At 34.1% G+C, this 25,838-nt stretch overlaps 3 protein-coding genes across 3 annotated transcripts; 2 read left to right on the top strand and 1 right to left on the bottom strand.

Annotated features, from left to right (window-relative positions):
- Positions 1–258: 258 nt before the first annotated feature.
- On the top strand, positions 259–1,393 carry LOC106766234. The gene is made up of 2 exons (XM_014650981.1): positions 259–886; positions 981–1,393. The coding sequence occupies exons 1-2, from the start codon at positions 259–261 to the stop codon at positions 1,391–1,393; spliced, it is 1,041 nt and encodes a 346-aa protein (XP_014506467.1).
- A 9,811-nt stretch (positions 1,394–11,204) lies between these two features.
- Positions 11,205–14,127, top strand: LOC106766233 (polygalacturonase QRT3). The gene is made up of 3 exons (XM_014650980.2): positions 11,205–11,543; positions 11,661–11,885; positions 12,954–14,127. Exons 1-3 carry the CDS (start codon positions 11,361–11,363, stop codon positions 13,953–13,955), a joined length of 1,410 nt encoding a protein of 469 aa, XP_014506466.1. The 5' UTR covers positions 11,205–11,360; the 3' UTR covers positions 13,956–14,127.
- Positions 14,128–21,480: 7,353 nt separating this feature from the next.
- Positions 21,481–23,866, bottom strand: LOC106766232 (lysM domain-containing GPI-anchored protein 2; the record flags this gene model as incomplete). The annotated part of the gene is given in 5 exon segments (XM_022782760.1): positions 21,481–21,843; positions 22,001–22,128; positions 22,130–22,159; positions 22,283–22,403; positions 23,218–23,866. Coding segments are annotated over 5 exon segments (1,059 nt in total), but the record flags the coding sequence as incomplete, so codon positions are not given.
- Between the last annotated feature and the right edge of the window lie 1,972 nt (positions 23,867–25,838).

The raw sequence follows: 25,838 nt of genomic DNA, 5'->3' as shown, positions 1-25,838 counted from the left end.
GCACCTAAGAGAGTTTGTACAAAGAGGAGGTCCTTCAAGTGGTGGGGGCAGTGTTGCAAATGAACCTACACATCCAAGGAGGCAAAATCATAAACGTGAGGGTCGGCGTAGCAGAAGTAGAAGTAGGGACCGAACGGTTAGGGGGTGATCAATACGATCTCTGGAGGATTTACGGGTGGGGGCTTAGCCATTTCAGCTCGTAAACGACATTTAAGGAATTTGCACCATGTCAACCGAGTAGAAGTTGTGAAGAAGTCGATGCCTGTTATCACATTCTCTGATGAGGATTTCCACGCTCCGGATCCTGATCAGGACAACCCGATGGTGATCACTGCGATGATCGCCCGGTACCAGATAGGGAAGATCTTGATCGACCAGGGGAGCTCAGCCAATATACTATATTGGAAAACTTTCAAGCAAATGGATGTGTCGGAGGAAGCCATTATGCCTTTACATGAGCAAATTGTTGGATTCGCGGGTGAAAGGGTGGATACTAAGGGCTATATTGATCTACCGGTCAACTTAGGGATGGAGAAAACGACAAAGGAATTGAAGGTTCGTTTTCTCTTAATAGAAGCGGATACATCTTATAATGTTCTACTAGGTCGTCCGTGTCTGAATGCTTTTGGTGCCATCGTTTCTACTCCCCATTTGGTGTTGAAGTATCCATCTGATAATGAAAGAGTATGCACAATTAGGGCGAACCAAAATATGGCAAGGGAATGTTATGCTGCGGCATTAAAGGTAAAGCCTCGAATTTCCAAACAGACAACAGAAGGATCGGTAGTAGAGATGGCAGAATTGGATCCTAGGGCAAATACTGAAGATCGGATAGAACCGATGGGGGGATACCCAACTGTTCATCATGGGAGGGAGCAAGGACCAGGTTACCACAATCGGACGAAGTTTGAAACATGACCAAGTACAAGAGGTTGGTCGGGTGTTAATTCGCAATAAGGACCTATTTGCTTGGCCAACAGCTGATATGCCAGGGATACATCCGGACGTCATCTCCCATAAGTTGTCTTTGTTTAAAGATGTGCGACCGGCTGCACAAAAGAAAAGGAGGTTAGAGTTGGAAAAAAGAGAAGTAGTGGATGAGGAGGTAGGGAAACTGCTAAAAGCTGGGTTTATACAAGAAGTAAAGTACACAACTTGGCTGGCCAACGTGGTAATGGTGAAAAAGTCTAACGATAAGTGGAGGATGTGTACGGACTTTACCGACTTAAACAAGGCATGTCCCAAGGACACGTATCCTCTCCCGAGTATTGATGGACTGGTGGATGGGGTTTCGAGGTATGAAGTTCTTAGCTTTTTAGACGCATATTCGGGATATAACCAAATCCCTATGTACCGTCCGGATAGCGAAAACACTGCCTTCATTACTGAATGATCAACATATTGCTATAATGTAATGTCGTTCGGTCTTAAGAATGCGGGAGCCACATACCAACGACTTATGGACAAAGTTTTTTGTAATCAAATAGGAAAGTGTATGGAAGTATATGTTGAAGATATGGTAGTTCAAAGTCGATCAGTCGATGAACATCTCAAGGATTTGGAGGAAGTGTTTGGGCAGCTGAGGAAGTATGGAATGCGGTTGAACCCACCATATATATAGTCAACAAAATATGCAAGCTTTCAAAGTACAATGATGATATTCATATCACATTCAGTCACATGTAACAAATAACTCCCCCTGAAATACAGGCATGTGAATGAAAATATGTAAAGTGTGATACTCCCCCTGTCATTATGTATAAGTAATAAAATCAAATCAGATGCACAATGCAGCATATCACAGATTAAACAATCAGTTCAATCACAAAATTATATCAAAGATAGTACATCACTCAATTCAGATATGCAATGATACAATTATCAACAATCTCACAATATTATCTCAGATAAGATGATTAACAGATTATTTATAGTAAAGATAATAGCAGATATATCAAAATAAGCAATCACAAAAAGAAAAACCAAATTCCAGAATTGGAATTGTTAGCCCTGTTATAGATCAGTCGATTGTTGTAATTCTTCAGTCGAATATATTGCTTTCCAAAGTTGTTGTGTTCCACCTGATAGTTCCAAAGCAATGTTATTCCTGCAAAAGCTTTCAAAGATCCTTTCCAGATCAAGCACTTTAGTTATGCAAGAAAAATAGTTATGAATAGCAGAAGTCAATGTGTTCAGATGTGTAACAGATTAACATAGTTGACTTCAAACAAGTTGCAGCCGCATCAATTAATCAGGTTATACTACTATCACTCAAAATTCCCAGTTCATTTTGAATTGTATAAAATCTCTCTTTGTTCAGAGGTTTTGTGAAAATATTAGCCCACTGATGTAAAGTTTCGACATACTCAATTTTGATTTCACCCTTTAGGATGTGATCACGAATAAAATGATGCCTTATATCAATGTGCTTGGTTTTAAAATGTAGAATAGGATTTTTTTTGTCAAATTTATAGCACTGGTACTATCACATTTTAGGGGAATGTTTTCAAGATTTATACCATACTCCTCTAATTGACTCTCTATCCAAAGAGATTGTGCACAACAACTTCCAACTGCTATGTACTCAGCTTCTGTGGTAGATAAAGCCACACATGTTTGTTTCTTTGAATGCCAAAAGATCAGTGATGAACCAAGTAAATGACATGTGCCACTAGTGCTTTTTTTATCAAGTTTACAACCTCCAAAGTTATAATCACTATAACCGGTTAGAAAAATGTTTGTACCACTCGGATACCACAGTCCTAGACCTTTGGTACCTTTGAGATATTTCAAAATTCTTTCTACAGTAGTTAGGTGTGATTCTTTAGGAGTAGATTAAAACCTAGCACAGAGACATACACTATGCATTATGTCAGGTCTACTGGCAGTAAGATACAAAAGAGAATCAATCATACCTCGATACATTTTCTGATCAACATTCTTTCCAGCCTCATCAAGATCCAAAGAACAGTTAGTTGCCATAGGAGTTGCAGCATCTTTGCAGTCCAACATTTTAAACTTTTTCAGCAAGTCATTGCAGTATTTGGATTGATGGATGAAAATTCCTTCTTTGGTTTGCTTGACTTGTAGACCAAGAAAGTATGTTAACTCTCCCATCATGGACATTTCAAATTCCTCCTGCATAATCTTTGAAAATTCTTTACACATCATAGGATTAGTTGAACCAAAAATTATATCATCGACATATATTTGAACATATAATTTGTCTTCATTTGAACTCTTTATGAACAGGGTTGAATCAACTTTTCCTCTAGAGAAGCCTTTCCTAACCAGAAATTTACTTAGTCGCTCATACCATGATCTTGGAGCTTGTTTCAATCCATACAAGGCTTTTCTCAGTTTGTAAACATGATCAGGATTTTAAAAATCCTCAAAACCAGGTGGTTGTTCAACATAGACTTCTTCTTTGATATATCCGTTTAAGAAGGCATTTTTAATATCCATCTGATACAACTTGAATTTCGTAGTAGATGCAATAGCAAGAAGTATTTTAATTGCTTCCAATCTGGCTACAGGAGCATATGTCTCATCATAGTCGATTCCCTCTTCCTGACAGTAGCCTTTTGCAACTAGCCTTGCCTTGTTCTTTATTATTTCACCAGAATCATCCATTTTGTTTTAGAATACCTATTTTGTGCCTACTACTTGCAGCTCAGGTCTTCTTGGTATGAGTTCCCATACATTATTTCGTCTGAACTGATTTAGCTCTTCTTGCATATCCATAATCCAATTTTTATCATTCAAAGCTTCCTCGACTTTCTTAGGCTTGATTTTGGATACATACACAACATTCATACATAATTGATTTAACTGCCTTCTTGTAGATACACCTCTTGACATATCACCAATGAAATTTTTTGTGGAAACATTTCATGGTACTTTTCATTCTTTAGTCGCTTTTGTTTTTGGAGAGTCGACTAACTGATTATCATCTTCCTTGTCGACTTCTTCAATTTTATCTTCTTTATGAACAAATTCTTCAAGCAACTCTTCTTTTTCATTTGAGTTCATATCTTCTTCAGCAGAATCTCTGACTTGTTCAGAGTGATTTGGAGCCATGATAAACTCATCAAATGCAACATGAATGGATTCTTCAACATTCATAGTCCTTTTGTTGTAAACACGGTAAGCTTTGTTGTTTAAGGAGTATCCTATGAAGATAGCCTCATCTGCCTTTGAGTTAAACTTTCCAAGGTTTTCTTTTCCATTATTCAGCACAAAACATTTGCTACCAAAGACTCTCAGATGTGCAATGTTTGGTTTTCTTCCTCTCAGTAATTCATATGGAGTGAGCTTTAATATAGACCTTATAATTGTTCTGTTTAGTACATAGCATGCAGTACTTACATCATCTGCTCAAAAGTATTTTGGTATGTCTTTGTCATTTAGCATTGATCTTGCCAATTCCTCGAGAGCTCTGTTTTTCCTTTCAGCAACTCCATTCTACTGTGGAGTTCTAGGTGCAGAGAAGTTATGAGTAATTCTCATTTCGACAAGATAGTCATCAAACTCTTTGTTTTGAAATTCTCCACCATGATCACTTCTGATAGCCTTAATCTTAAGATCCATCTCGTTTTGAGCAGCAACAACAAATCGTTTGAAAACTTTAAGTGTGTCATTTTGGCTGCAATGAAGTAAGTCCATGTGTACCTTGAATAATCATCAACAATAACTAGTCCGTATGAATTTCCTCCGAGACTCTTTATTCTTGATGGTCCAAACAGATCCATGTGAAGTAACTGAAGAGGTTTCGTGGTTGACATTTCACGTTTACTCTTGAAAGGTTGTTTGGTTAACTTCCCTTTTTGACAAACATCACATAATCTGTCAACTGTAAACCGAATCTTGGGTAAACCATTTACCAGTTTCTTGAAGACAAGCTTGTTCATTTGATTCACGCTTATGTGAGCGAGTCTTTTGTGCCATAGCCAAGCATCTTCTTCTTTAGTGATCAGGCACACAACATATTCGAATGAGTTGTCTGTGAAGTAGATTATGTAGATGTTGTTAACTCTTTTGTCCACGAGCAGTAACTCATTGGTTGTCCCGTTGTTGATCAGACAATATTTGGGTTCGAAAGTAATCTTTAAGCCTTTGTCACATAGTTGACTGATGCTAAGCAAATCGTGTTTTAACCCTTCAACAAGTAATACATTCTTAATTTCATAAGATGAAGTAGTTTTTGTTTTACCTATACCGATGATTCTCCCTTTGTTGTTATCACCATACTGATAACTTTTTGGCAAGTATACCAAATCGTTATAAGTAATACAGTGGATAAGTAAAGTATCGTTCTCCCAAGGGACTTGTGCAACACATGACAATTCTTCCTTTTATAACTCAATTAGACATCAAATACACAAAACAATACACAAAATAAAAAAAAAAATAAAAGCTAATAACTTCTCTCGTACACGTGGACCAATAAGGATTTTTAATAACTACCGTTTATTTTTTTATTTTAAATTAAATTTTAAAATTATTAAAATACCTTTGGATTTAAAGTTGGTTTTCTTTTTTAACAGGGACATCTTTGTAACCTAAAATTTGGTACACTTTGCTAAAATGTACCAACTGAAAAACCTCTTTACGTAAATTAGCAAACACCTAAATTTTGGTACACTTTGCTACAAAGTTCTAGTACAGTCGACTACATTACTAATGGATTCGACTATGCTAAAACCTTTGTACTGATGTTGTGAATCAATGCTATGTGCGATTTTGAGAAGAAAAGAATTTCAAAGTGTTTGACATTGTGATAGTCGACATTGTATTTTACATATTCGATTGTATCTGTTGTTTGATTTGGAATTCTGTTATGCTCTTGCACTCTAACAGCTATATTTTTAAAAGTTAGTTGAGCATTGATGACTTGGTCAATTGTATTGAATGTGTTCTGTTGTTTGTTGACCATAGGCTACTAAGTTGACTAAATTGTTATAACTGTATAATACAGTCGATTGAATTAGTAGCACATTCGATTGAGAAACTGATTGTTTAACAAAAATATATAAATATACTGAACACTAGTTTGTTCTAAGACTTTTGATGATTTGACAATTTCATTTCTGTTTCAGATTTCTCGTTACTCCAAGAATTCTCCAAGAAGACAGTGGTGATCTTTCTTGAAAAGAGATTCAAAGAGGAGATTCAATTGTGCATTCATTGGCTGATCAACCTCTGTACAAGAAGGTGCTTCTGTGATTTATCGTGTAGGCTTGACATCCTGTGAAGACTGCTAGAATTTTCTGAAAGGGTTGGCATCCTGTGAAGACTATTGGAATTTTCTGAGAAGCTTGGCATCCTGTGAAGATTGCTGGAATTGGACCTATTGTGATACAGTGGGATAGTTCACTTTGAGGATTGTTCAAAGTGGTGTTGCATATTGCAGAATAGGGGATTCTTGCTGCAAGTCTAATTGTCTTGTGCAGCTATATTTTGGTTTTGGGTTAGAGAGGAGATTTATATTTTTGACGTGGAGGTCTTCTATAAATTCCTTGTTGTAAAAACCGCAACCATTATAGTGCATTTGCTTCCTAGGATGGAAGGACACTAGATGTGGCATTGTTGGTCGAACTAGTATAAAATTTGTGTTTGCATTTCTCTATCCCTTATCTTTACATTCTAGTCGACTTTATTCTTCACACGGTCAACTACGTAATTTCCGCTGCATACATATTCTGATTGCTTGCAATTCAAGAAATTTCAAAACGCTTTATACTTTGATTTCAAGATTGCGAAAAGAAAGTGTTTTTGAAACAACACCTATTCACCCCCCCCCCTTCTTGGTGAAATAAAGAAGTCAACCTGTTTCCCAACACTCTATCCTTGGTGAATTAACAAGATATTGTTAGTAGACGTGCAATGTTTTCAAAAAAATAAAGCCATGTTTTCAAAAAAATAACTTAGTGAATGGCCTCATAACATTAATTTCTTCTACTAAAGTGATGACTTAATAAATCAATACATAACCTCCATAGCTTTCAAACATTCAACTCCTTCAAAAGAAATTAAACCATACATGATATATCATTAAATCTCTCCAAATAATAAATTCACAGTAATTTGAAAACTAATCAATGTATTAATCTGGAATAATTGTATGGGTACCTTAAAACATTGGAAGAAAAGACCTCTCTTTCTCTCTCCTAGAGATTGCTCCCCATGTTAGTCGTGACTCATTAAATTGTTTCTTAATGGTGGTTGTGATGGCTTTTGATGCATTTTTTGATGGATAAAACCTAAACCAAAGTACAATTGAAACATTAAAATATAATAAATTGATGTAGCATAATTAAATTATATATATAATAATTTATTATATTTTTACCTTCCTCCAATAGGTTGAATCGTAAGATGATGATTGGAGTCCTCTTCCATATCAATATCATTAATTGTTGAACTTGAATGTGTCCCTGGGATATGTGTAGGAGGTGACGATGCAACATTTGTGGTAGAAGTTAATGGATTAGAAGCCTCATGGGGGAGGATGATGTGCATCGATCAACTGGTGATAATACCATGGATGGTGTGAGTGTCAACCCAATAATAATCAATGTAGGTGGAATGAATCTAGTAATGGAAGTTGAAGTAGGTGTAGTTAGTAGAGTGGATGAAGGATTTAGGTTGTTTATACGAGATAACTTAAGGTTTTCCCCCTTCCCTTTATTGGTAGGAGTTGACGACAATAGAGGACGGTTAAAACCACTTGATCCCCTTTACATGAAGAAGATACATGAATATGAAAGGCACAAGAAAATACACGGTCTTTTCATTCATACACTTTGTTTCTCGAGCTTGGTTTCCCAAGTTCTAACCGAGAACAAGCTCAGTTTCCATAGTTGTAAGACAACCTTGGTTTCTCGAGTTCTAAATCACAACAAGCTTGGTTTCTCAAGTTCTAACCCGGAACAAGCTCGATTCCCTGAGTACTAACTTGGGACAAGCTTGGTTTCCCAAATTCTAACTTGGAACAGCCTTAGTTTACCAAGTTCTAAATTGGAACAAGCTTGATTTCTTGAATTTTAACTTGAAACAAGATTAATTGCACAGTTCTAATGTAGAACAAGCTCATTTTCTCGAGTTTTACATTTGAACAAGCTCGATCTCTCTCCCAAACACAGAAAACTACAAGTTCATGTTTATAATTACGCTAAAAACCAACTAAAAGCTACAAAATATTGAAATTACCTACATCACAATTCAAAGGGTATTTGACTTACTAATGAACTTCTATTTTTCTGAGCCAAGGTACTAAACCTAGTATAATGAGTAGTTCTTAGCCAAAACTTTATTGGAATTTTAGTAGTCAGTATAACTCAGTCACACATACAATATAAGAAAACTTCACAATTAAAGCCAAAACAACTTAATTGTTTATCTTTTTTTACATATGATAGCACCAAATCTCAAAACAAAAGTTAGTGAAAAAATATTAATAAAAACCACCACTAATCCATGCCTAAATCTTTGTAACAAATTAATCCAAAATGCATGAACGTACCTACATCTATTTAAAGCTAGAGTTTTCAAATTCATATCCATGGTTTTCATTTTGCCCCTCTTCATTGCATTCTTCCTATTCAGTTGTTTCTTCATCCACATGACCTTCAAATGATGATACATTGATGGGTCCACTTCTTCAAGACCACCTTATATATCTTGCAATCTAATAACTTCTTCAACTTCAATGATTTCATTAACATGTGACATTTCCTCCATTTGGTGTGGAACTTCGACTTCTACATCATTTCTTACTAAACACCTGCGAATGTTTAGACTGTATTGTATTCTAATCACATCCTCTCTACGAGAGTAATAGTTTGAATGACTTGTAAGGAATCATTGATTTCAATTCTGAAGAGAATTAAAGCACTTGTTGAACTCAGTTGAGTTAAGGAAATCTAGGCAATGTTGCTTAATACCAAGAGTATTGCAAATACTTATCCAATCTAGGATAACATGAGGTTATTCTCTGATCAAGGAGACCAGGAGTGGTGAAAATACTCATTCAGTCTAGGGTAACAGGAAGTTATTCGCTGACTAAGGAGACCAGGAGTGGTGAGAATACTCATTCAGTCTAGGGTAACATGAAGTTATTCACTAACTAAGAAGACCAAGAGTGGTGTGAATACTCAGTTGTAATCTTGTTGAAGATTATAGTAAAACTCTCTGTGGAGGAAACTGGACGTAGTTCAGTTGGAGTGAACCAGTATAAAAATATCTTTGCAACTATCTCTTCTCTTGTCGAAATGCTTTTCTTGTAAAACCTGCAACTAGGCCTTTATTTTTAAATACAAGAACCTTCTGCACTAAACTATTATTCTTCAACAAAGGAGGTTCTTACAAACCCTGTAGTGTACGATCTGAATAGCACGTCAAAAGTAACTATCTTTTATAATCATTTATTAGGTCGAGTAACCAAGTGTTTATCAGAAAAACTGAAAACTCAATAATGTGCTATATCATAAGGGTTGCAAAATAAATATTTCCTTTAACACTATTCAATCCCCTTCTAGTGTTTTTCAAGTACTTTAGAATTTGTATCCATTAAAAAAAATGTGTGTCATTCCTTTACACACCTTAAAGAACCAAGTGATAAATCTTGAAAATGTTGGTTCTCACACTTAAATGATATTTATGAACCATTTTATGTAAACCTATTGATTAAGTTGATGATTAAAGAAGTTATGTAGAAATTAATTTGAGGAATTTGATGATACATACTTGTCCCTGAACCACAAAAGGAAAATTTCCATATAATTGAAGCATTTGACTTAAAAAGTTGATTGGATTGTAAAGAGTTGTCCACACGTACGGTGATATTGCATGACAATTTGATAAAAACAATCAAGTATTTAAAAAGAAAAAATCATCATTTGAGTTGCTTACTCAAGGTAAAATTTAATTTCGTTACAATTTATCATGAACATAAGCTAAGGTCAATTCCTTACTAGTAAACCAATTGATTTGTTTATCAGTCCATAAATTTATCAATAAAAATATCATAATTTGTTTATACAAACATATTCGATATTTGACATTTCACTTTTAAAAATGAAATAAGTAACAACTTACCCTCTCAGTTATTTTCCAACCACTTTAAATATTCAAAGTTATTTATTCCAAATTTTCTTTCTAAGTTATATTTATAAACAATGGATCAAATTAAGTGGATTATTAAGTACACGTAAATGAAAATTATAGTATAACAAAGAAATATAACAAATTATATTAAAAATTTCATGCGAGTTTAACAAAATTACGAATATACTTCTGAAATACAGTAATACACTTATAAAACACATAACATATAGTATTATCATATAAACAACACATACTAATTTATTAAATGAAATACTGAAATATAAAAAATACTTAAATTTTTGAAAACAAAATGTAACTATGACTCATATATAATTTAAAAATAATATTTAAAATTATTTTTAATCAAACTTTTAATTATTTTTTTAAAATGTACATTTATTAAACGTACAACTAATAACTTTAAATAAAAAAATTATATATTAATAATATTAATTATAATTTTAAATATGCAATTAATTGTATAACCAATATATACATACATACATATATATATATATATATGCGATTCTTACTATTAACATACAATTAGTATATCATTATATATTTAATACATTAATATATAAATTATATACCTTAATGTATAATGAATCATAAGATATATAATATTGTACATTAAATATTCCTATGTATATAAAATTGTAATTAATATATACATATTTTTATATTAACTGTACAATTACCTATGTATATACACTTTTTTAAAACTATTTCTCATATTATATACATATCAATTAACAATAAAAGATTGATCATATCAGTTAACGATAAAAGAAGTTTATTTATTGATCTATCAATTACCAATAAAAGAAAGAAGTTGATTTAATTATTGGTTGCAGAATTTCTATTTATAACTGGGTAATGATATTTTAGAAAATACTTGACAACGATACATATGTTATTATTTTATTAATTTATTTAAATTTATATTTAAAAAATATTTAAAGTAGACTAATTACGTTACGTTTGTTGTGAAAAAATTCTAAAAAAAATGTTGTTAAAAAAAAAATTTCTTTTATAACTGCTCTCACTTTTAAGGCATTTATACGACGGACCTGACCCCACCTATTGAATGACCCGACAGATGTTATTATTATAAAGCCTCATACTTGAAACTAATAAAATGTTCATTCTGCCCACCAACTAGTCTCTCACGTCTCTACCGTAACCATAACCAGAACAAAAACTCATTCCTTTTACTTATTTTAACAGTGTGTTTAAGTGTTTCAAGATCAATGAGATTCTTAGCGGTGTGTTTTGTCTTCTTATTTCTGGTGCTACAAGTAGCAGACACCAGATGTTTCACTTTCAGCAAGGAGAAAAAGCTGTCAGAATTCAGGGCCAAACTTGATCGAAAGATTCAAGATTTAGCTGCAACTCTTTCGGAATCACCACCCGCTTCATCAGAAACAAAGAGGGTAACTAAAGCACAATGCATTGCAGAAAAAAAAAATGTTTTTTTTTCTTGTTTTTCAACTTGTTTTAACCGTTTGTGACAAGCAGTTAATGACATTGTTTGATGTTGTTTGTGTTAGAGAGGGAGAGTGTTGTACGTGAGTGAGTATGGTGCTGATCCAAGTGGAAATGAAGAGAGTGGCGATGCCATTTTGAAAGCAGTGGAAGATGCTTTTGGTTTGCAGAAGGGTTATGAGATGGTTGCAGGGGTGAATGATCTTGGAGGGGTTGTCATTGATTTCGAAGGTGGAAACTACAAAATCAGCAAACCGATCACATTCCCTTCAGGTGTTGGCAATATTGTGGTTAGTATCTACCCGTCTATTCTCTTCTGTGGTGTTTTTTTTCATGAAAGATATTATTTTCTTTTCATATTTTTACAATGTTGAAGCATTTGGTCAAATTATATTTTTGAATAATAATATCATGAAATTTTTAAAATAATCATAAAATTTATTTCAAAAATGGTTATAAAAATTTAAATTTTTATATTTAAAAAAAAGAAAAAAATAAGTAAGAATAATATCAATGGGTGTAAAAATTTAAATACGTCAAAAGAATACTTTTTTATATTTTTAAATGCGCTTTTCATTTAGTATTTACAAATAATAACTCACATGAAAAACCAGCACATTAACTGAGGACATTTTTGTTTAAATATATACTAGTATCTTAGTTAATTTTAAAAGTAACGTGTTATTATTTTAATTAGTCTTTTGAAATGTGATGCTTACTATTAAATTTAAAAATAAAATTGTCCTTTTACAAATATAAGAAGTAATACGTGTAATGATATGTTAATATTTTATGTGGCTTTAATTAAAAAAAAAAAAGGCACATTACTGGATCGGTGTCATAAATTATCTGTCTTTCCTACCGACAACTATCCATTTCTTAGAATATCAATTTCTTAGAAGATGCTTATGTACTGTAGTATTATCATAGAAATTTGGAACCATTTTTGCCACGTTCCTTTTAAAGCTTTCATTAAAAAAACAACTAATATGTTGCTACTGTTTACTTTGCATATGTAAAGTAGATTACCTATTATACTCCCGATACATAGTAAGATTTTTTCTGAGAAAGAATATCATCAAATCTGCAAAAGATTAGCCCACAGCAGAAGTAAAAGAAGTGAGAGAATCAGTGACCAATCTTAAGAAAAGCTTTACCACATTCAAATTAATCAATCTCTCTATTACTAAGCAACAATTTTCTAAGTTTTTGCTGAGATAGTTATGTCCATGATGAATCTTGCACTTCTGTTTTTGTGAGCAACAACCAATTTAGTGTGTAACTTTGGCACAACTTCCTCGTATTGTTTATATCTTAAAGCTTTGGTTTTGAAAAATTCACAAAGTATTATTGATTAGGTAAGAGATGGAACGTTGAGAGCATCTGATAAATTTCCTGGTGATGGACATCTAGTTGAGTTATGGTCATCAAAGACTGAGAAACAAGGCAATGGTGGCATTTACTATGAAGACATAACTTTCAGTGACATTCTCTTTGATTCAAGCTACAGAGGAGGAGGGATATTGATCGTTGATTCTGCTAGAATCCGGATCAACAATTGCTTCTTCCTTCACTTCACCACGGAAGGAATTCTGGTCCACCAAGGACACGAGACCTTCATCACAGATTGCTTTCTTGGACAACACTCAACCGTTGGAGGAGACAAAGATGAGAAGCACTTCTCAGGGGTAGCCATTGATCTTGCTAGCAATGATAATGCAATCACAGATGTTGTAGTTTTTTCAGCAGCCATTGGTGTTGTTCTAAGGGGTCAAGCTAACATTTTAACTGGGGTGCATTGCTATAACAAGGCAACAGGTTTTGGTGGCATAGGGATATTAGTGAAATTGCCTGGTAATTCTCTGACAAGAATTGACAATTGTTATATGGATTACACTGGAATAGTTATGGAAGATCCAGTTCAAGTTCATGTCACAAATGGGTTGTTTCTAGGGGATGCTAATATTGTATTGAAGTCTGTTAAAGGTCAAGTTTTGGGTCTAAATATACTGAATAACATGTTCAATGGTAACCCCAAAAGGAAGGTTCCTATTGTAAGTCTAGATGGGGAATTCAGTAGCATTGATCAAGTGCTGGTTGACCACAACCTTGTCAATGGCATGGGCTTGAGATCAACGGTTGGGAAGTTAACTGTCAGTGGAAATGGCACAAAGTGGGTGGCTGATTTTTCATCGCTTTTGGTGTTTCCTAAGAGAATTAGCCATTTTCAATTTTCATTTTATGCTCAAGATGAGCCTAAGTTTGTAGCATTTTCTGTGACCAATGTGTCAGATAACGTTGTTGTTGTGGAGAGTGAGAAAGAAGCGAAAGGGTCTGTTTCCTTCACAGTTGAACAATAAGAAAGAAGACTGAGGGAATGCATTGTATTCCATAAATAATGTTTTAGTTAATAATTATTGTAATACTAGTAATTTAAGGGTTTTCCCAACTATGTAGATCATTGCAACTGAAATAAAATTTCATGTAAGGTTACGTAGTATTTTCTATCATTATTTTATTAAGTTTAAGTCAATCTAAATTATTAGAAGCCATCCATACAAGTTTGTTAAATTTCATTCATTTTGATGACTCCCGTATAATATTTTATCTCATTGTGTGCTATAGTCACTAAAAAAATTGTAATTGTTACGAAATAGTTCCTAGCTATTCTCTTGTAAAATTATTCTACCAATATTTTACATCAAATATAAATTTCTTTTAGAAATATGAAATTTATGCTAAAGTGTATATAATTATGAAAATCACCTTTTTATTTTTTTTCTCCTGGAATTATTAATGTTGGACTCTTGTGAATATAAAAGATAAAAATAGAAGATAAATTTTATTCATTGTCAACTGGATAATAAGTGAGGCTATTAAATAGCATTATAGGAGTTTAGAAAACTACAAAATTGTTTATGCAAATATCTCGCTAGTGTTTCCTAATAATACGATGAACTTATCCTAAATCTAACGGTCCTTAATCATGTGGGACCACTATATCACTTATTAACCCTTAAAGTGAATATTATATCAATTTATACTAGATTCTATGCACACTCTAAGTGATTTGTGTAACTTTAGGAAAGTATCCAACTTCAATGTTCTGGTCATGATATCAACTATTTGTTCTTGTGTCTCACAGTGCATCATCTTGACAGTTCTAGTCGTGGTAAGATTTCGAAGGAAGTGAAATCGAACATCAATATGTTTACAACAACCATGCATTACTGGATTTTTTGAAAGTTCAATAGCAGATCTACTGTCACAATAAATTATAGTAGTAGCTTGGTTTTGCATACCACATAATTTTTCTAACACCCTTTTCAACCATATGTCTTGGCATGCACATGATGTTGCACTTAAATTTTGCCCCTTTAGTTGATAAACTTACAATTGGTTGTTTTTTATGACCAAGAAACAACAGCTGAACACAATAAGAAAACATAACCAGAAGTACTTTTTCTATCATCTAAATCACCTACATAATCACTAACAATGTAAGCTATAAGTTCATTGTCTCCTCCTTTTTTGTAGAAAATTCCAAACTCAATTGTTCCCTTTAAATATCTGAGCACTCGTTTGGTTGCCATTAAATGCAATTCAGTAAGATTCTCCATGTACCTACTAATTAAGTTTACCACAAACATCATATCGGGTCGAGTAGATGTTAGATACATAAGACTTCCCACAATTTGTTTATAATAAGTCGTATCAACCTTTACACCAGAAATATCCTTTGTGAATTAACACCAGGAACAATTGGGTTTTGTACTGGATTGCTTTTATCCATTCCAAACTGTCGCAACATTTCTAATGCATATTTCTTTTGACATAAGAAAATGCCATTTATTCACTGCATTACTTCAAGACCTAAGAAGTACTCCATTTTGCCAAGGTCTGTCATGACAAATTCATGTTTCATGGAGGTTTTGAATTTTTTCAAACATCAACTCATCATTGCCAGTAAAAATAAGGTCATCAACATACAAACTAACAATTAATATGGTACCTTCCTTTCCTTTCTTTATAAAGAGAGTATGCTCATAGTCACACTTCTCAAATCCTTCTTTCAAAAAATATGCTTCTATGCGGTTATACTAAGCGCGTGGTGCTTGTTTAAGCCCGTAAAGGGCTTTCTTCAGCTTATATACTTTATGCTCAGCCCCTTTTTGCTCTTAACCACAAGGTTGGTCTACATAAACAGTCTCATCCAATTCTTTATGCAAGAAGGCTGACTTTACATCTAGTTGATAGAGTATCCATCCCTTTTGAGCTGCAAGTGCTACTAAGCAAATTGTCTCCATGTGGGCCACTGGTGCAAACACTTCAGTGTAGTCTACTTCATACTCTTTTGCATACCCCTTCACAACAAGTCTAGCTTTGTACTTGTCCACTTCTTCATTCTCTTTGAGTTTGGTCTTATAAACTCACTTCACTCCAACTTTCTTTGCTCCTTCAGGTAGTTCCCTCAATTCCCATGTGTCATTCTTGTTTATTGCTTTCATCTCCTCGTCCATGGCTTTCCTCCGTTTTGGAATTTATGCAACCACTACAAAGTTTGTGGGGTCACGTTCACCAACTGCAAACATAGTCAAATTAGCTTTTGGACTGTCTTCAAAGTGTCCCTCTCCAGTTTCATAGTCTGTCATCCAACACGGTGGTCTTCTACACCTTTGAACAAGACTAGTGGTATTTTCTATTGTCATGCGATCTGAGGAAACAATACCTTCGTGTGAGATATTAGAATCATGTTTTTAGGTATCATGGCATACATGATGTTCGACATAACATGAGATGACTTCTACATACTTCTTATCCCAATCCCAGCCTTTATCTTCATCAAACACAACATCCTTGCTAATGATAATCTTTTGTGAAGTTGGATCATAAAGTTTATAAGTTCTTGATACTTCACTGACCCCCAATAAAACGCAATATTTACTTTTATCATCTAGCTTGGTATGTCTAGCATCAGGTACATGAACATAAGGTAGACATCCAAAAACTCGAAAATACTTAACTGAAGGCTTAACTCCACTTCAGGCTTCTTCTGGCGTTTTATTTCTCACTACTAATGTAGGACTCCGATTCAAAATATGTATAGACCAGGTGGTAGCTTCAGCCCAAAAAGTTTTAGGCATTTTTTTTCTAAGAGCATACTTCGCACCATGTTCATAATGGTTCGATTCTTACATTCTGCAATCCCATTCTATTGTGGAGTGTATGCAGTTGTAAGTTATTGACGAATACCATTGTCAGAGCAAAAATATATGAGGTCTTGAGAGATAAATTCTCCCCCTCCATCAGTGAGCAAACTTCTGATTAATGAGTTAGCTTCTTTTTCAACATGAACTTTAAAATTCTTAAAAAAAGAAAGAGCTTTTGATTAATGAGTTAGCTTCTTTTGCAACATGAACTTTAAAAATCTTAAAAAAAGAAAGAGCTTTTGACTTTGCAATTAAGAAATAAATCCAATTCTTCCTACTAACTTCATCAATGATGGTGAGCAAATACCTTTTTTTTCCTGTTAGAGATAGGTGTGATTGGTCCACAGATATCTGCATGAATTAGTTGCAAAACCTGTGTAGCCCTCCAATTACTCTTCTTTTGGAAATGAATCTCGTGATTGTTTCCCAATCAAAAAATCCTGACACAGTTTAGTTGGTGCTTTCATCATTGGTAAACCATATACCATATCTTGCTAGTAAAGCGTATTTAACCCCTGAAAACTCAAATGCTCATATCTGCAATGCCAAAGATGCATTTTATCCTCCGTATCAGTGTGGAAACAAGTAGATTTGGCTGAGGGAGAGTTGAGATGCAATAAATATTGTTACCAATGAGGAGCATTGGTAAATCTTGAAAAATTTTGGTTTTGATGATGCTACAAGAATATTAAATTGAAGATATTATAACTTATTTTAAAAGAACTTTGTAGAATATAAATGTATTAGGAATGTCTTTAAATATGTAAAATCTCGTACTTTTGGTATTGTCACGTATTTAATCAATTATGAGAAGGTATAATCGATTATCCTGAGCTTTTCTAAAAAATCATGTTGCTTTGGAATAATCGATTATCACTCCAAATAATCGATTATCACGAGTCTATTTGAAAATTGCCCAAGTTATTTTGAAAAACCTGTAACGGCTTGAATAATCGATTATCACTTACAATAATCGATTATTACTGGCAGTTGTAAAGTGAACTTTCATATTTGGACTAGTTGCCTATAAATAGGTGCTTTGAGAACTTCAGAAACAACTTTTGAACATAGAGCTTTTGTAGAATACAATTTGTCTGAGGAAGTTCTCAAAAACTAGTTCAAGTCCCTTGCCTAGTCTCATGAATAGGAGAAGCTCGCGTTTCGTTTGTCGATAGTCAGAGCGGTTCTCTTCAAGTTGGTAAGGTGTTTTGCCTGCTCTCGTGAATAGGAGAAGCTCGCGTTACATTTGTTGAAAGTTAGAGTGATTCTCTTCAAGTTGGCAAAGTGTTCGCTTCCGGTTCGTTTGTCGAAGGAAGCACCCTTTTGGTTCGTTTGTCGAAGGAAGGTTCCATCATCTTATTTTAATCACTTTATTGTAAATCTGTGAAACTGTTAATCACTTTTTATAGTGATTAACAACTGGACGTAGATTATGTTGAGTCAAACCAGTATAAAAATCATTTATGTGATTTTTCTACTCCCTACACTCTTTACTATTTTATGCACTTCAACTGTTTGATAAATTTTCTCTTAGAAAATTTATTTCTTTAAAACTGACCATTGTATATAACTTATGACCGACACGCTTTCCGCTACCTTATAAAACTTATTCTGTTGCGCGACTCTACAACCGATTGTTTTTTCGACAAATACATGCGATTGACAAATATTTTAGTTTCTATAACTAAGCCATTCTCAAGATCAAACACTTTGCACTTGTCATGTTTGAACAAAATACTAAGTCACTTTTCTTGTAACTGACCAATGCTGAGTAAGTTGTTCCTTAAATCTGGCATAGAGAAGACATCAGTAACAATATATGTGGTCCCATTCATGTGTAATCGAACATTGCCTCTGCCAACTACTGTCATACTGGAATTATTTCCCAGTTTGACTTAATCTTTGAAAGTTTCATCAAGATCTGAAAAGTATTCCTTCCTCCCGCACATGTGGTTACTACATCCAGAGTCAAGGAACCACACAATGTCCTTTGTTGCCTTGGTTATGTCTTTGTGGACCATCAATAGCATTTCCTCTTCATTCTCAACATAGTTGGCTTCTCTCCTTTGGTTTGAACATTCCCAACTGAAATGTCCAAGTTGGTGGCATGTGTAGCACTCCACAATGGATTTATCAAATCTTTGTCTACCGCATCCTCGACTATGTCCTCTTCCTCGTCGTCCAAAGCCTCCACAACCACCACCATGATTATGCCACTATTCTGTATGTTGATCTGCATAAGCAATTTGCAGGGCTTGCTCTTCCATCACCTAAGACGTTGACGTCATGCAGAGTTCATGTACAAGGAGACTACTTTGTAATTCATCAATGGTCAATGTATCAATTTCTTAGGCTCCTCAATGGAACACACAACGTAATCAAACTTAGGAGTCATGGATCTCAAAATTTTCTCAACAACTGCAACATCACCTTTGTCTTCACCATTAACTTTCATCTTGTTTGCGATAATAAGTGCGTGGGCAAAATAATCATTCACAGATTCTCCCTCCTTCATGTGAAGGATTTCAAATTCTCTTCTAAGTGCTTGCAACTGGGCGCACTTGACTCATGAAGTGCCATGATACTTTTGTTTCAATGAGTCCCATTGTATCTTTCTTAAGAATTGTCTCTAGGACCGAACAATCTAATGCTTGGAATATATAGTTCTTCGCCTTCAAATCTTTTAATTGTTGATCATCAATGTGCTTTTTTTGTGTGTCGATAAGTGTTGTGCCTTTTGGAAATTCAAGTATGTCATTCTGCACCAGCCCCCAATACTCCTTTGAACGCAAGAAATTCTTCATGAGTAGTACCTAGTGGTCGTGATGGTCGTCAAACTTCGGTATAGCAGACTGCACAAATGAGTTTTTCGAAGTCATTGCTTGTTATGCTGAGAATATTGTGACTTCTGTTTAGGATCAGGCCCTGTGATGGAGCTCTGATACCACAATGGTAGACTCTTGTGAATATAAAAGATGAAAGTAGAAGATAAGTTTTATTCACTATCCACTAGATAATAACTGAGACTATTAAATAACATTACAAAAATATAGAAAACTACAAAGCTGCCTATGCGGATATCCTGCTAGCATTTCCTAATAATACGATGGATTTATTCTAAACCTAACTGTCCTTAACCATGTGGGACCATTATATCACTTATTAACAATTAATTGGTACTATAAAAGTTTAACATTTAGTTTAACGTTAAAATTAAAAATCGAGTTTAAGAACTCATCAAAATATTTTAATTATAATAGCTCTTAGATAGGACTTTTGTTCATTGTAAAGATAAATATGTAAGTATAAAAAAAAATTAGATGTAATCACCAAATTAAAATGTAATAAGCGTTCTTTACAATATCCGAAAAAGAAAAACGAAGGCTAGACCCAATAACCGTTCTCACTTTCTTATTCAAAGTATCGTTTTTGAAATTTAATCTTTGGACTTTACTTTCTAACTTTTATTTCATAATATTTCATCACATTCTTTTTATATATTCATTAATTAACTTCCATATTCCCTTTTATTGTTAACTAGTAGTTTTCTTTTATTGCACACGTAGTTTTTTATATGTACATTTTTAAGGTTATAACGAATAAAAACTTTACATATAAGATATATAATATTTTTTATATTAATATTTTTAATTTTATAATGAATAAAAACTTTACATACAACATATTATTATTCAAGTATTCCTTTTTATGAATGTTAAATCCAGTTGAATACTTTAGTAAGTTTAACATGATTATACTAAAGTGGCAACTTATACTTTTTAATATTATTTACTGTTAATTTTGTTTTGTCTTTTACAAGACTAATTTAGGTGTGTGGGAAGAAATCTCTCAATCAATATATGTTACAAGAGTGTTTGCATTTGAAGAATTAAAATTGCTCGAATAAAACAACAGGAATATCTTCTACAATATAAAACCCATATTAATACATCTAAATTGGAAATGCTGTTACTGTTTGAAAACTATTCTTATGAGTATTTTAACATAACTCTGTCGGGTGTGAAAACAACAGGCAATTGAGCAAGGTGCTTGTGTTGTGGCTGTTGGAAATGGAGATGGTGGAAGAAAGAACAACAAAGGCGGATTCGGCTTCTTTTGCTCCTTCCATTGGACTTTTCACCGAGACAACTTGGTAGTAATAATGGTGGAGAAAATGATTACAAACGAAAAGAGCAACTTAATACTACTATTAGGCAAGTCTCAACTACATCATGGTTAGCTTCGATCAAAACCCTGAAGTCATAAGTGTGCAATCCAATGTAATCAACCTGTGATAATGGACTTACGTGGATGCCATTAATATGTTGACAATTTAGCTTTTCTTTTAGCAGAACAGGGATTTCTATTTTATGTTTTTTTACTTTAGAAAAAAAAATGAGCTTTGTGGTTAAATGATTGTATTGTATCATATCATGCCATCCTTTTAGCAGAATATGGTAATTTGCTTTTTAAACAGATCCACACTGCACAAAGTTTGCAGCCAGACCATTTTCTGATACGCAACAGGGCAAATCTGGTACTGAGGAGCAGCAAAACCGTGCGATTGATGGAAATTTTAGCTCACATATAATTTATCTTTTAGGTTTCGTACTGATATTACATAGCATTATCGGATGAGTGTGAATTCCAGTTAAAAAGATTGCAAGAAAAGACATACAACAAAAGACATGTGAACTATTTTAATTACAACAAAATAGTTCAGATATCACTCTTATTATTCCCAACAAATTTATTTAAGCCACAAACATTGTAAAGAAAAAACATAAAATGGTTGGGCTGTGGCAACACTCGCTACACAAAACAATCGATCTAAGCTCACAAAATTACATGGTGGTTTAATCAAATAAAAATAAAATGGCAACAGAAGTGTAGGGTGTTTCATTTTACTACAAAACATAGACAAGGAAGAGAACAAAGTGAATAAGAATGAAAAGATTACTCCAAAGCAAGCCTTGCAAAGTGCTCCTGGGAGCTCCCGAACCAGAACCACCAGATCCTCCTGAAGGACTCGTTGGCACTTTTTTAACACAATCAGAAACAATCAAGCATGTCATTAGCTGTGAGTAAGTAAAGTCACATTTACCATATACATATCTATCTATGCAGGCATATATGAAGAAATTTTCTCTCAGGATTGAGACAAACAAGAAATTGAAGTGATTATTGGGTCTAACCTGCACAAGTGTTCTGCGTTACAAGTTCTGCTGAGATATTGTTGAATGTATAACCAGTATAGGCACAGACTGTGCGGTTGCAGGGATCAGTAGAGGAAGTGGTGTTGCCAATGAAGACGTTGCTTGGTAGGTTTGAGGTGGGATTGCTCGCATTGTAATCTAAATACATATTCAACATAAGAAATGACATCACACGTATCTAACACCAACAAACAATGAAAACAAATCAAAGGTACATAAAAGTATTAACATAATCTTTGAACACCAAATGGGGATACTCACATGTAGTTGTTGCTGGACTCACAGCTGCATTTGACGCATTCGTTGGCAGTATAGGCGTAAGAAGAATTTGCAACAAGCAATGGATAGTCCAAGGAATCATTTTTCACACTCGAGGAACAAGCTGCCACAACCAACAAATTCAATCATCTAACATTTATTTGATGGAAATAAATGGTAGATACTGTTAAAAGTATGAAGCTAATCTATTTTAAAATTAATTTATAATATATATAACATGAGTGAAAATAGTTAAATTTAAAATCCACATTTTAACATTAAATAAAAACAATAGTTTAATTTTTTTACAAATCTCACAGCCGGTTTTTGGATAATGAAAAAAACTGATCAATCAAAAAGACTCTTTTCAATAAATTACATTAGGGACATCTGTTGACTTGATGAATCAGGGACAAGGTACACGACAACACATCAATCTGTGACCAGGAGGTAGCGTAGACATGTTTTCTTTGTGTAAAATAGAGATAACGTGTAATGAGATTTGAATTTAAAATTCTGTACCAATAAATTATCCAACTTAATTACATACTAATTAAAAGGATATTCTTGAAAAATACTTCCAGTTCCTGAATAACAAATTCAATAGACTAATATGGCATATTTTTAAATATTACAAACTAAAATAATATTTTGAAAAAAGTACTTTTAGTTTTTAAATAATAAATTTAAGAAATTAAAATCATATATTTTTAAAGTAAAAAAAAGAAAAGTAAGTAACTTTTAAAAAATCAAAAAGTAAATTCATGGTTGGTGAGTTGCAAAGGTGTATATTTGGATTGGATCAACAAATATTTCATTTTCAATTGATGTATCCCTAATTATCATAGATTGTGACTGGGAATGCGTTTGCAAAGAGCGCAATCACAGTTTGCATATGATGGAATCGAAAGAGAAAAGAGATGAAAGTGGTAGGTTACCTCGAAGAGGAACATCAAGAATCTGACCGGCCTGAAGCGTTTTGGGGTCGGAAATGCCATTCAGAGTGAGGAGTGTCTGCTGAGTGGTGCCAAATTGCTCAGCAATTCCCTCCACCGTGCTCCCCGTCAACACCAGGTGCGCATAGTGCACCACTCTGTTCCCATCCACCGCATCGCAGCTACACGGCAGCGGAATATAAAGCGTGTCCCCGGCGGTGATGTTATTCTCGTCCGGTAACTTATTCGCCACCTTGATCTGCGGATACTTCACCAAACCCCCAAACGTCGTCGTCGCTATGTCGTACAGCGTGTCCCCCTTTTTTATCTTATAAAGTGGAACCCCGTCCGAGAGTCCAGTCCCGTTGCTGCACCTGCACGGGAACGGCACCTTCACAACCTCGTTGGGCCCCACCACGTGGCTCTTTGTGGTGTTGCTCGGGAGGTTGTTGGCGCCTAGGATGTCCACAAGTTTCTTCACGGTGAAGAGGGTTTGGATGTCGCCAAGGGTGGTGCCGTTCGTGTGAGAGTACCCTATGAGGGCGCCACACCTTGAGTTGTTCGCGCTGTTGCACACGAATTTGGCCTCCGGTTGGGCCTCTACGGTCGCCACCACGCGATTGCAACCACCGTTACAACCCTCGCCATCCAATCAACCCATTTTTGAGCACCCATTTTCTTCTACTGTGCCTGAAAGAGAGGGTTTTCCAGACTTTATAAAGATAAGGTACGAGCTGAATTATTCGTGTATGACTTTCTATTTGGGTTGGGTCTTGGTTTCATATGTGTGATGTGGTTTCCACATAAGTGCTGTGTGGGCAGAAAGTTATTCAACTAATAAAATATTGAGGAAAATGCATAAAATAGGTAGGAGGAGGCAATTAATTTGAAGTTTTTAGGGAGATTGTAGCTGTGAAAAATAGAAATCATGTGGTTTTGAATTTTCTTCTGTCCTAAGTGGGAACAATTGCGGATAGATCCTGGAAACTGCACTTCTCACTTGCTCACACAACACTGCATCAGAGCGTTGTTACAATGACTTTTGTTCCTCAGCGCATACTATTTCAGTTCGTGCCACAAGTTAAAGTTAATTTACGCGTTTAACATTTATTTGATTCTTTAAGAAAACAATAGTTGTACTAAGAATGAAGTCATGTTACCTCTAGAAAAGTCAAAATCAAGCATTGTGTGGCCACATGGGGTTGACTCGGAGTCCTTGTGATTTTACAATTCTTTTCGTAGACTAACATTTTGACAAGTTTTGCAGTGTGAGAAAAAGAATTGAAGGATAGAGGGTATTTCATGTTGTAAAGATGGTTTAGAAATTAAAATGGATTTGCAATGGTGATCATAATTTATTTGTCTATATTGAGATTTGGACTATTCAACTCTTGTCTAGAAAAATATTGAGCGGATAGGGACGTCACTGGAGTTATCTGCGCAAACGCGTGCTCCCAGTTTCCCTTGTCAGGAAGTCGCCTAAGATGAAAGAATGAAAACGACAGAAACACAAAGAAACAAGGAAAGTTAGTATGAAACCAGAATCTCGGGTGCGAGACTTTATGGTGGGTTCTGTTGTGTCCAGTGCGTTCATTTTTATTGATTTTTTTAATTATTAGTTAAATAAAGTTTAATTCATGAAAGCTTAAAATATCAAATTAGAGATATGAATATTATATGTTTGTAATATATATATTTGATAGTGAAAATACAAATATTAGTTTGTACCATTAATTAAAAACACAAATACTAACAAGAGTCTACAAAATTTAGATGAAGTTGTTGACGAAAATATCTCGAGGAGCGCAGTGCGATACTTCAATATTTGAAATTCCATATGAAAATGACTATAATTTACATCAATGCTGTCCTTGTTTCCAACTATGGAAAGATGGTGAACGAAGATTTAGGAAGAAAGTTCAAATTTTAGGATACGTTCGCATGAACCGATTTGAGATGTAATGTAACGAGGAAAGAATTTGCGAGTCCAGTGAATTTCAGTGGATGTGTAATAACGAATTGGACATGTGAGAACGAATTTGTGCAAGGACAGAAAAGACAATATTTGCATGGAGAAGGAAATTTGAGAGTAAAAATTATATATTTACCTTAATGAGTATGTGTTATATATATATATATATATATATATATATTATGTAAGAGGAAAATCAATTCCAAAAATTTCAGAATCGATTTCACCTTATTGTATGGGATTCTAGCATCGATTCCATTGTTACTCATTGCGAATGTGTGTATGTAATCCCATAATCGACTCCATTGTCATTGATTGAATGTGTCTATGGGATTCTAGAATCGGTTTTACTGTCTTATTGGTAAAATTGATATAAGATAACTTTTAGATTAATTAAAATTAAATTTTAAAAAAGATGTTCTTAATATTGTAATTATTAATTTTATTTAGGTTAAATATATGTTTTAGTCCTCATATTTGTTCCTCATTCTTAATTAGGTCCTCATGTTTTTTTTTGTCCCAATTGCATCCTAATATTTGTAAATTTGAGACAATTAAGCCCTCTCCGTTAACTGGAACTAACGTAGTAGGCCAATTGAGAGGGCTTAATTGTCTCAAATTTACAAATATTAGGATGCAATTGGGACAAAAA

The sequence above is a fragment of the Vigna radiata genome, chromosome 7, assembly GCF_000741045.1.
Source record: "Vigna radiata var. radiata cultivar VC1973A chromosome 7, Vradiata_ver6, whole genome shotgun sequence".
Classification (NCBI taxonomy): domain Eukaryota; kingdom Viridiplantae; phylum Streptophyta; class Magnoliopsida; order Fabales; family Fabaceae; genus Vigna; species Vigna radiata.
This window is presented reverse-complemented; position numbering and strand designations above follow the sequence as displayed.

What these genes read in the sequence shown, in the direction of transcription:
- LOC106766234 (XM_014650981.1), top strand. Translation starts at nt 259, where the DNA reads ATGCCTGTTATCACATTCTCTGATGAGGATTTCCACGCTCCGGATCCT. An exon ending in TGGGAGGGAGCAAGGACCAG is followed by an intron (nt 887 to 980) that starts GTTACCACAATC and finishes CTTGGCCAACAG; the next exon opens with CTGATATGCCAGGGATACAT.
- LOC106766233 (XM_014650980.2), top strand. Translation starts at nt 11,361, where the DNA reads ATGAGATTCTTAGCGGTGTGTTTTGTCTTCTTATTTCTGGTGCTACAA. An exon ending in CTTCATCAGAAACAAAGAGG is followed by an intron (nt 11,544 to 11,660) that starts GTAACTAAAGCA and finishes TGTTTGTGTTAG; the next exon opens with AGAGGGAGAGTGTTGTACGT. An exon ending in CAGGTGTTGGCAATATTGTG is followed by an intron (nt 11,886 to 12,953) that starts GTTAGTATCTAC and finishes ATTATTGATTAG; the next exon opens with GTAAGAGATGGAACGTTGAG.